Source organism: Syngnathus typhle, linkage group LG7, assembly GCF_033458585.1.
Source record: "Syngnathus typhle isolate RoL2023-S1 ecotype Sweden linkage group LG7, RoL_Styp_1.0, whole genome shotgun sequence".
In the NCBI taxonomy this organism is placed as follows: Eukaryota; Metazoa; Chordata; class Actinopteri; order Syngnathiformes; family Syngnathidae; genus Syngnathus; species Syngnathus typhle.
In genome coordinates, this window is record NC_083744.1 from 14,030,214 (window position 1) to 14,041,765 (window position 11,552).

At 44.4% G+C, this 11,552-nt stretch overlaps 1 protein-coding gene across 4 annotated transcripts; it reads left to right on the forward strand.

Annotated features, from left to right (window-relative positions):
* The first annotated feature begins 5,150 nt into the window (after window positions 1-5,150).
* hmg20a (high mobility group 20A) lies at window positions 5,151-9,755 on the forward strand. 4 transcript variants are annotated; one of them, XM_061284095.1, is made up of 9 exons: window positions 5,151-5,225; window positions 6,704-6,787; window positions 6,900-7,109; window positions 7,211-7,343; window positions 8,138-8,175; window positions 8,382-8,457; window positions 8,526-8,741; window positions 9,244-9,376; window positions 9,455-9,755. In XM_061284095.1, exons 2-9 carry the CDS (start codon window positions 6,722-6,724, stop codon window positions 9,456-9,458), a joined length of 876 nt encoding a protein of 291 aa, XP_061140079.1. In that variant the 5' UTR covers window positions 5,151-5,225; window positions 6,704-6,721; the 3' UTR covers window positions 9,459-9,755. The 4 variants fall into 4 exon arrangements, with proteins under 4 accessions (XP_061140079.1, XP_061140081.1, XP_061140078.1 ...); XM_061284097.1 differs by having other exon boundaries at window positions 8,385-8,457; XM_061284096.1 differs by lacking the exon at window positions 5,151-5,225 and adding an exon at window positions 5,232-5,398.
* Window positions 9,756-11,552: the final 1,797 nt, after the last annotated feature.

Sequence of the window (11,552 nt, forward strand, 5' to 3'; positions counted from 1 at the left end):
TTGAATGAATGCGCACAAAAAGACTATCTTTGTCTCTGTCTCTTTGGCCTTTATAGAAGGGGCTTAATCCGAATGTCGGGCTCGAACTGGTACCTTTCATTCTGTCAAGTGATGTCAGAATCCCCCACTTTATAAATGACACAGTGCACTACGGCATTGTTGAAAATGTCACCGACTGTCATTGTCTCCCGTGGTGATAATTGAAGGCCTCGCCCCCATCTGACTTTAGCGATGGGCTAGTTTGCCATCTTTGTAAGATTTTTGTCAGACCTCGACATCGCTGAGGTCCTGACACTGTTGGCCGCTGACCTCTGCTGGCTTGGTGCGGTACTGCAAGTGTGTCCTCTGCAAATGAAAAAAAAAAAGCCAGACTCAAAGTAACGGTCCGTTAGGCTGTAATAGTTTGTCTTTTGTACGCTTTATGCCCCATTCCGTCGACCTCTCTTCGATTTAAGAGCCGACAGCCCGCATTGCCACTTGCAATAAATGCAACCATGTGGAAATTCTTGACGGGACAATTGGGTCGTGCATCGTGCTGAAACCGTCTCATCCTCAATGCGGCGGCCTTCTTTCTCTGGAAATGTGTGAGGCTCTCTAATAAGGAAATATTAATAATACAGCATACAGATGGTGCACCTCATGCTCCTGTGTTTTGTGTCACCACCTCCCCTAAAATTGCTCCGCTTTCCCAAAATAGATGCAGCAATGATTTGGGATTTGGCGGCTGTCAGTGAAATGGAGGACACTGCAGCTGGAGGGGGGGGGGGGGGGGGGGAGGCCTCTGTCAGGTACTATTGGACATTTCCAGATGGATAAAAGCATCAAGACTTAATCAATTAATTAATCAATGGAGGGTTGGACGAGGCCCATTAGTTGCCACTGAAGCTTCATTTTTCTTCTTAGCAAGACATTTTGATGAATTAGCCCAGTGGGAACAGTTCCAGTGCACAGCTATGAAGTCATGAAAGAATTTCTGGATATGTTTAGGTGTGGGATAAAAGTCCATCAAACACCTTTTGGGTGAATTAGAACAAAAGAGGCACTTCAAACTTCCTGGAAGAGTGGAAACTGTTGCCACTTTAAGATGGGAACTAACCATACATAGCAAAACTCGTACACTTCCGAAGGCGTACCCCAAGGTTCAGAGCTCGGCCCTCTCAAGTTCACTTTGTTCAAACCAGTAGGGTTTTTGGCATTTTAAATTAATTCAAAATACAATACACAATACAATACAAAATAAATTAATTAACAAATGATGATCGGAAAGTAGAATATTTTCAAGATTTAATGCAAATTAATTTTTCATCTAATTATTCAATTAATAGATTTATCCTATTAATATGGTGTGTCGTAGCAGCAAAGATAAGAATTCAAAAATAATTGACAGATGGTGTAAAACCAATTCTTGCTCCTAAACCTTATTCTCAAGGTAGTTTATATACGACGCACTTTCCACGGCGCACCCCAAGGTTCCTTACTCAGTCCTCTCTCGTTTTCTTTTTCCACCAAGTAATTAGCAGTCTCGTTAAAACATGGTCGCCTCTCATTTCCAGAACCTACGACGCCTTTGTAGTTGTCCCAATTATTCTTATCCTTGTGCCCAATTAGTGTGGCTAATGCACTTACAATGTAGGCCAGAAAATGACTTTACTGTGTGATGAAGTAACTAGAGTTGCCATCGTTTGCTCGAGTGCTACTAATAAGAACAGGAAGGCGAAATAAAGGCCTCCCTCGAAGGTGGCACCAGTAGCCGTAATGAGGCTTGACGTCTGATGGATTAACCGCATTTACTTTTGAAAAGGTTATCTCATTTTCCACTCACCCTCCGCTGTGCTCACAACTCCATATCGGTGAAACAAAAGCCGCTTTTTTTTTTTTTAGTCCTAATGCTTTCATTGCTCAGCATTTTGTTGTCTTTGGACATTTGTGTCTGCGGGTCATTAATTCTTACAAGTGTTGACGCTATTTCCTCCAGGCTAGCCAATAGTGAATTTGTAATGAAAATTGACAAAGCCCGAAATGATCATCAGGCACTTGGATCTCTTTTTTTTTTTTTGGATGCTCACCGTCATTGTGTCTCGTAACAAAGCGGAATGAAGGTTAGTGCGGCTCATCTTTCAACGTCTGAGCTGAGAAGAACGAGCATGACATGACCGAGGTCCCTCAAGGTTCTTTTCTCGGTCCTCATTTATTCAGCGTTCCAATCGAAAATGTCAAAACCTGAACTCTCCCCTAACTACTAAAACGCCTATTCTCATCTTTTAAATCACAATTTGGGACGTAAGACCAAACAGATCCATCTTCTCTGATCACCTCAGAAAGAAACACCAAAACGGGCTAGTTTTGCCCTTGGGCGGCTTTTGTAACGGTGCCAATTTTGTGTATTATGCACAAAATGTGTGTGTGTGTGTTTATGGTCCATTGAAGTCCACTTTGTGTTCTTTCGGATCTTTTCTGGCTCTCGCCCAAACTGCAAATCTGTAAGAGGAGATAAAACGACGTCCAGCCCGTCAGACAAGAGGCAATGGATAGCAGCCCTTCGGAGACGGATACTCGCAATTTTATTTAGAACATTTTGGAAAAGCACTGACGCAGAGATAAGCCTTTGGATCTCAGAACACAAGGGAGCTTATCAATGAATGTCATTTGTCTTTTTTGGTTATGTGAATTGATGATGGTCATGTGACTGCAGTTTGCATTTCAATCATGGCCCTCAGCCACCGTTTCAATTAATACATGTCGAAAAAATGGATTTAATTACATTCGTACCCTTGACTGAACAAAAACAATATTTTTTTTTAATTAGCTGTGGTTTCTCAATCCCACGTCACCACGGCACTCAAAGTTTTGTCAACGCTTCGTCGTCGAACGCGCACCGATTGTCGACGTGATGTCATGCTAAATACACAAATCGACGATGGCTGTCGCGACAAACACTTACACACATTACACATTTGTAAATCCAAGAAGGTTTTTTTTTCCCACGGCTGGCTGTTTGTGTGTGTTGTGTTTGTATAATCAAGCTGATTGATAATTATGTGCCAGAGTGACTTTTTTTTACACCTCGCTTTGAAATCACTAAATGAGGTACTTTATATGCCACAATATGGATTAACACTAGATTGGTAAATTTTATTTTTAGTTTTTTTTTTTCGGGCCAATCATTGAGAAAGAAGTGTGTAATATTATATTATACTATATTATACTATATCAGTGGTTCCCAAACTTTTGCAGGCTGGCGCCCCCTTTGGCTCCCCAGTGAATTCCTAGCGCCCCCCTCCTAGCCCCCCCCCCCCCCCCCCCCCACGGACCGGTTACATGTCAGAAATATTTTCGCGGACCGGCATTTATATAAATAAATAATACATTTATATAAATAAATAAATAATACATTCATAATATCATTACCATTACGTTGAATTAGTGGGAGCACTGAGTTTTTTTCTCAGAAACGAGCCGGTCCCATCTAGACGTAATCGGAGACAATGACACCCGAAGTGATTTAAGGTTTGTCTTTTATTGCAGGATGCTTGGTCTCCATGTGTTGAAGCAGTTTTGAATGCTTCACTGCCTGGTTAGTTAGCCTGTCGCCACATATTAGCTTTGCGGGCTCGACTGGGGAAACATGTCACGTGACCGGGACGAGCGTCTTGACCTGAATTAATTGATCGTCGATAAAAAAAAAATTCTGTGCGGCTTGGCGGCCCGGTACCAAGTGACCCACGGACCGGTACCGGGCCGCGGCCCGGTGGTTGGGGACCATTGCCCTAACCAGCTCAACACAACACAACACGGCGCGTTCTGGCGAGTCCCCAATTTCATGTTGACTTGAACTCAAGATGATGTTGATCGCCAGAATGCGGTTTTTATTATAAGATAAAATTCTGAACATTACAAGCTTGAAATTACAAACCTGAGCTTTTGCTTTTGTAGCTATGCTGTCGTATCTGACTGGGCCAGAGCGGCGTGCGTGTTGTGTACAAATCGACTGCCGCCCCCCTACCGCCCCCCTACCGCCCCCCTACCGCCCCCCTACCGCCCCCCTACCGCCCCCCTACCGCCCCTTTCTTCCTCACCGCCCCCCCAGAGCTTTCCACCGCCCCCAGGGGGGCGGTACCGCCCACTTTGGGAACCACTGTACTATATTATACTATATTATACCATATGATATGATATGATATGATATGATATGATATGATATGATATGATATGATATGATATTATATTTGCAATATTGTTCGAGTGGAATTATTGCTATAAATCAGTGTTGAGGGGTAAACATTTTCATCACTCGCATTCATTGCAATTCCAGTACGGCCCTGTGTACTCATTTGATTATACAGTGGCAAGTGTATGTTCAAATGGAAGTGTTCATTATCATCGTGCAATACGAGTGCATCGGCATGCGCACGAATCGTATTCCCCTCTCGTATTCTCGTCATGCATTGTTAAGCAAATGCAATATAAAGCAAGTAAAAGAGGACGGCATCCCTCTCAAAGTCAATCTCGTACTCATGTGAGAATATGGAGGACTCATCAGCGCCGGCCCATGATTCGCTGCGATTTTCTGACTTATTGATTTCCTTTTGTCCATTATCTGCCAGGCGGTGCGAGCGGAATGATAAACGCCAGGCGGCGGCGTATGAATTTAGATAAGACGTTTAAGGCTCAGTGCGGCACGCTCGTACATCAAGTTATTATCCCTTGTCATCTCCCCTCACCTCTTTATCCCCTCACAAAGGGCAGACGCAATTGAAGGTGTCCCTCCACATCTGCTTTGTCCCCTGTTAAGGGTCCTATCAGGACCATTCTGAGGCGCTCCTCCTGTAAGGAGCCCCAAAAAAATAAAAAATTCATGATTTGTTCATCAGAAATCATTTGTGGGCCGCGGTCATCATCCAGAGGACAGTCGGCTGTCAACGTTGTGTGTTAAGTGAGTTATGGTTTCTGAGGAATGCTAAAAAGGTCATGTTTAAAATAAATAAAAACAAGCCTGTATGATTCATGAGGCTGTTATAAGCTATAACCTCCATGATATGTTTGCATGGCAACAAGGTGGGTGATCCATCTATCCGTTCTATCCCTTTCCGGATTGAACAAGTGTAATACATAGATCTGGCCGTTAGGTGGTAGCAACAACCTTGGGTGCATTTACTCTGTCTGTTCTAACTTCGACGAAGAAGAGGTGTCAGCAGAGCGTGTCTCGAAATTCTCAGCTAAAGCAGGTATTCTACATCCATCTATCCATTTTCTATACCGCATGTCCTCACGGGGGTCGCGGTCGTGCCGGAGATTATCCCAGCAGTCATCGGGCAGTAGGCGGGGGACACCCTGAACCGGTTGCCAGCCGATCGCAGGGCACACACAGACAAATCCGCACTCACACCATTCTATTGTGGTAAATATTTGTTTTGCATTCGTCCCATGATTTCCAATTCTAACAAGAGCAAATGTGTCGTTTATTTTATTCAATGCAGTGGAATGTTAATAATATGGCAAGATGTGAAGTAATAAGATATCGATCGACATGCATGGGGACGCGCTCGTATTGTTTTGATGGGGGGGCAGCATATTTTGCTCACTTTTGGCTACCGTTCACATTGACTATGATTCGTTTTGTGAATTTGCCTCTGTTCGTTAGATTTTGTTTCGAGAGACGTAGCGTTTGGTTAACGATAAACAAACAAACAAAAATGTTTCGCGCTCGGCTTCTTGCGAAAACGACGCTAACAGCGTAGCTAGCTTCATGGCTAGCAGCTCGATGCTAACCGTCGTTGCTGTAGTTATTTGAATAAACAATTTGCCTTCCAGCCAACCATGTATGGTATTTATTTTTTTAAGATACGTGTTAGTCTATCGCAAAAGACAAGGTAAATAGTTGTTACGTCAGCAACAAACAAATGCCGTTTGTTGTAAAGATGGCCTAATATTGACAAAGTGACGTGAAAATCTGAAAGAAATGAAAAACTGTTTCTTTAGGTGGTGCATTGTGTGCTTCCAACCAGAAGAGGGCGGTGCAACATAATACAGCAAATCGCATAATAGATGTCAGGAAAGTTCCAGGACTGTGTCAAATAAATCAAATGATCCATACCGCTTGTCATGCCAAAGACGGCCAGTGTAATATGTCCAGGCATTAGTATTGGAAACCTTTTGAAACTCAAAACGAATTCAAATGTGATAACCTTGCTGTAAGCTGGAGTACTGAACTAGAAAAAAATGTTGGGAGGAGAAACTTGACTGGGCTTCCCCCGGCCAAAAGGAATATTTGTAGTAGATTATCTCATTCCTCGTCTGACTTTATTTCCCACGGTGTTTAATGGCTGGGGGCAGAAATGCCGTCCAGGATGTTGACACTCACTTCCCGTGTGGTGACGCGTACGGGTTCAAAGTTGAAAAGGATGTGGCATTGTTGCTGTCTGCGGAGTTTAGTCTGTACCCATACATACCGCAATAATATTTATACTTTCTAAATCGGGAGTTGATTAATACTTTTTGTATGTGGTCCAGGAAAAGGCGATTGCTTGTATTTGCCCTTGTTTCAGGATGGAAAGTTAATATCAAAATGTGGCTTATCTGTCTCCTCCAGATGGCACGGGCTTTACTATGACAAATATTTCCAGATGGTACACTCATCTCCTATTGTCTGATGGCGCAAAAAAAACCCCATGACTGGTCACTGTAGGAATTCTTTTGTTCTTAGTCTGCAGGATTCAAAGTCATGGATGAGCAGCAGTCGTCTCCTGCAGCCAATACGGAGCACGCCAACCAGAGAAATGGAGATGAGGTACGAATTGAACCCGAACAATGGAAAGTTGGACCTCAACTTAAAATTAAATGTCCATTTTCCATCCGCTGAACGAGCGGCCCTTACCCGAGATGTTTTTCTTTCATCTCAGAAGACAAGACGTGCCACCTGGACCAAGGGCAGGAAGAGGAAGAAGCCCATGAAGGACAGAAACGCACCCAAAGCGCCGCTGACGGGATACGTTCGCTTCATGAACGATCGGCGCGAACAGCTGAGGGCCGAGCGTCCGGACGTGCCCTTCCCGGAGATCACCAGGATGCTGGGCAACGAGTGGAGCAAGCTGCCCCCTGAGGAGAAACAGGTAAGAGGCCACATCAAAACAACTTCAGCCCACCTTCATCCAAAAATGTTTGAGTGCTTGGAGAGCGAGGCGCCGCGTTTCACACGAATCTTTGTCCGCAGCGTTACCTGGACGAGGCGGACCGCGACAAGGAGCGCTACATGCGAGAGCTGGAGAAATACCAGAAGACAGAAGCCTACAAGCACTTCACCAGGAAGGTCCAGGAGAAGCAGAAGGGCAAGCGACACAGAGGCGGTGAGGGCTCGTTCGCTTGCCAAAGCTCGTCTCGGGCCTCGATGGATAGCGGCAAAGTCGAGTACTAAATAAATACCGGTATGGAATGGCACAAGTGATTTAAATGGCCGACGAGCTTGCCCGCCCAGTATATTTTTAAAATCCAAGATTTATTTGACCGTTCCTCCACACACACACACACACAAACTGCACTTAAAACTTCAAAAGCTTTGGCTGGAGGGAAGTCGTTTCTTTTAAGCATATGCATCCATTGGTTTCTTTTTTGGAGGGCATTGGAATTGAAGCACCTCGCATGTTATTTTCTGTTTCCTTTAGTTTGACAGTAAACTTCAACTGGGCGTGGCACGAACGGCTTGAAACTTGTTTTTTTGTGAACAACTGTTAGCTATTTCTATCATTAGGCCACTGCGGCGCTCGTATCTCAGATTTTTTGCTCTCAAGTCAAAGCGAACAGCCGAACGCCCGTCCGCTTGAATAAATCGGAGGATGTAAAGGATGTCAATTTGTCACTGTCAAAAAAAATTAGCAATCTGGCGATTTTTATTTTTTCCCTCCCGCCCAAGTGACATTTTCACATCACTGTATGTCATCCAAGTGTGAAGAGGCATCTGTATTTGCGCCTGTTGGATGACCACTCGCTATCAGAACAGAGGACGGGACGGGGCGTTCTGTATGACTTTTGCTCACCTGGGTCAAGAGTGAAAGCTGGCTCCCAGTGACGGAAACATGACTCATCTGCTGTCCTCTTTCTTCATTTCTGTCTGCTCCCCCCTCTCCTTTTCCTTCCTCACCAGATGTCGGGAACCAAGCGGCCAACGAGACTCTGCGTGAGGTTAGTGCTTTTTTTTTCTTCCCCCTGACCTGTCAACACATCAATATAACAATAGTGTTGCATTACGTCTTTGAAAACATTTCATTTGGGTCCGATTTTCACTCGGAACTTCTGCGCAATACACGTTGGTTGGCATTTTTCAATACAGCCTTAAAACGAGCTTCTCCGTTATCGTTTCCGCACTTTGTGTTTCTGTTGCTCACCAGAAGGATAGCGAGGGGAAGGACCGAAGCGTGTTTGACATCCCCATCTTCACCGAGGAATTCCTCAACCACAGCAAAGGTGGAATACGGCGATCACACGCCGACTATGCCGTCACATTCTCATTGGTGTCTCCCCCCCCGCTTTAGCTCGCGAGGCTGAGATGCGTCAGCTGCGCAAGACCAACATGGAGTACGAAGAACGCAACGCCGCACTCCAAAAGCACGTGGAGAGCATGCGTGGCGCCGTGGATCGCCTGGAGGGCGACGTGATGCAAGAGAGGGGACGCAACGGCCTGCTCCACCAGCACCTGGACACGCTACGGCAAGCGCTCGCCGCCAGCTTTTCTTCCGTGCCTCTGCCAGGTAACAACCGTGCTGACATTTAGTCGTCTTGGGTCTCCTGTCCATGCACGTTTATCTTTGTAGATACCATAAAACACTGACCTGATTTTTTTTTTTTCTTAACTGTTATAAAACGGTATTGGAGTTCCTCAGGGAAATGTTTTACATCCTCTAGTTTTCAATAAAGGTTAACCACTCCTTGTCCAGCGTCAGTTTCCTGCACCGCTCCCACAGCAGTTCCCCGTGGGCGTGGAGGCGAAAGATTGATTGGGGTGGCCGCTCAACAAAAAAAGTGTTCTATCGAAAGCAGTGTTTACTTTTCACTTTATTATTTTTGTTGTTGTTGAGCAAATCGCTCAGTGCCGCTGATGTCAGCGAACAAGTCGAGGCAGATGCTCAGAACAAGAACGTCCTGTGACCTTGATGTTTGTGTACTTGTCCCCTTTGCTGACCTACTTTAAATCAGAACATTAAAAAAAAAAGTCCCCAGCTCCATCAGTTATCGCCATCATTACGTCAACAGGCAGCGGCGAGATGCCCACCCTGGATTCCATCGACTCGTACATGAAGAAACTGCACAGCATCATCATGAGCAACCCGCAGGAGCACGACAACCTGATCAACACCGTCAGAGAGTTGGTCAACCGTTTGGACAGGTAAGAAGGACTTTGAGTTCGACAATTTGGCCAGTCTGTGGACGAAACAAACGAGAACGAGATTTTCTTTCGTCTCAGATAATCGCCAAGCGGGAGTGCCGGCCGCACACTGATGGTCACAGCCATCAAACATTTGACTCTCTGCAAAAGTGATGATGATGTAGCTCCTTATATTTATTATTTCCCCCATTTTCTTTGGAAACAATAACCAACGACCGAGAAATGTGTCGCCCCAGGGCGAAGTGTGCAGTTTGCGTTCTTAAACAAATATTACTTTGTGGTTCATATTTTGTAATGACAAACGTGCCATTTAATTTCCATGTGCGTGTGTGTTTGTACAGACAAAAGTGCTTGTGTTTTCAATAAATAACAAAATGTTGAGGTGTACTCACTTTATTTAAACTGTTTATGACTCAATCAAAAGCGGAAATTTCAGGCGGCTTTCGGCTGGTGTATTACTATGTTTGTTTTTTGACGGGACATTATGTGGCTTCCTGTTTTCATTCAGGGCTGCCTTTTTTTTTTTCTTTCTTTCTTTCTTCCCCTGCCTCCACGTCTGCAAAGGCCACACGTGTCGCAACTCTTGTATTCGAATGACAATGTCCCCAAACAGATATCCTGCGCAGCCTCATCTTTACAACACCCATAGCGACTTCTTGTAAAACAAAGAAAAATATACCATGAGGTGTTTTGTATGTACTGAATCATGCTAAAAATGATACCATCATTCTTCTTTGTAGGGGTAAAGAAATATTTCTTGCCATTTGACTTCTGATAGAAACACGGTGGCTTGGTGCAGTAAGCTGGCTTGCCACTTAAGCTCATTTGTTTAATGAGCTTGGCGGCCTAATTTATTTCCCGTCTGCCCGAACTTGAACGCGGCACAAGAAACGCTAGCGATACAAACATGGGAACCGGATTGGTCGAGTCAAATCGGTCAGATGACCTCACGAAGTGTCATCAATGTGTCAGTTGCTCTTTTATCCACGCAAAATGAACTTCCTTCTTTCCCGCTGGATCCTTGGCAGCCTTCCCTAACTTTGGGCTAGGGTGGAGGCAAGCTGAGGAAGCGTGACACAAGATGTCATTTTTGTGCTAACCATTGATTATTTTGGAAAGGGCCATTTACCCGTTCATGTTCAACATTGATTGACTTCTGCAAATGTTTTGTAATTGCAATCGGCGCGCCCTCTTTCTCATTTAATCAATAAAGTACTTCAAAGTGAAGGGGAGGAGGAAAGCACTGCCACTGAACCCATTTAGAAATCCATAAATTAGAAATGAAGCGACTAGGAGCAAGCCCCACCCATTTTCAAATAATTATACTATAAACAGAATCCCAGTGTCACTTGTATTGAGGCCAAGTCGGGCAGTTTCACTGAAACTGTTATTCGATTCGCACAGAAATCTAAATTCCATATACGAGTCATGCACTTGCTAGCTTAAATATTAATTCAATTGAGAAGTTTTTTTTTTTTTTTTAAGGTTTTCACTATTACCAAAACAACTGACTATTTTTTTGCTACAAACGATTGATGAGTATTCAGTCTACCTGCCAGCCAATTATTGTTCATAGCCCCAAAATATGTCTGGCGTCAAGTCTTTGAGCTTGTTCCCGCTTTGCCTCCATCATCAGGCCGGGGCCATCGGCGTCGTTTTTAGCAGTGAGTCACTTGAAAGTTTATCATTACACAGCTGACTTCCTGCCAGCACTGAGTCACGTCGCCTGCCAAACTCGCTCGCATCTTTTGGAGCGGCCCGCACCTGCATCGTGGTTTTTTTTGGGGGGGGGGGGGATTTGCCCGCAACTGCACATTCTGCTGATTAGAAGGATATTTCATGTGCATGCCCTGTTTTGTTTTCAGACTTTGGGGCTTCACTGCCATTGGCGTCTCTTTGAGATGCTCTTCAGAGCAACGCGAGGAGAGTTTTCAAAAAGTGCAAGTTATAGATACGGGTGTGTAAAGGCAGTACAAGGCCACAAATTATACAGAAAAGGGATAAGATAAACTAATCCTTTATTATTCCCTCAATGGGGAAACTCCTGTGTAAGCAGCAGTACACTTAACATACACGCATGCAGGGAAGGGGGTAAAATATTTTAAAAAGATGAAAAGCTGACAATCCAGTTATTGTCTAGTTGTTTAACCTTTATTTTGCTCAGTCAACGTATAAA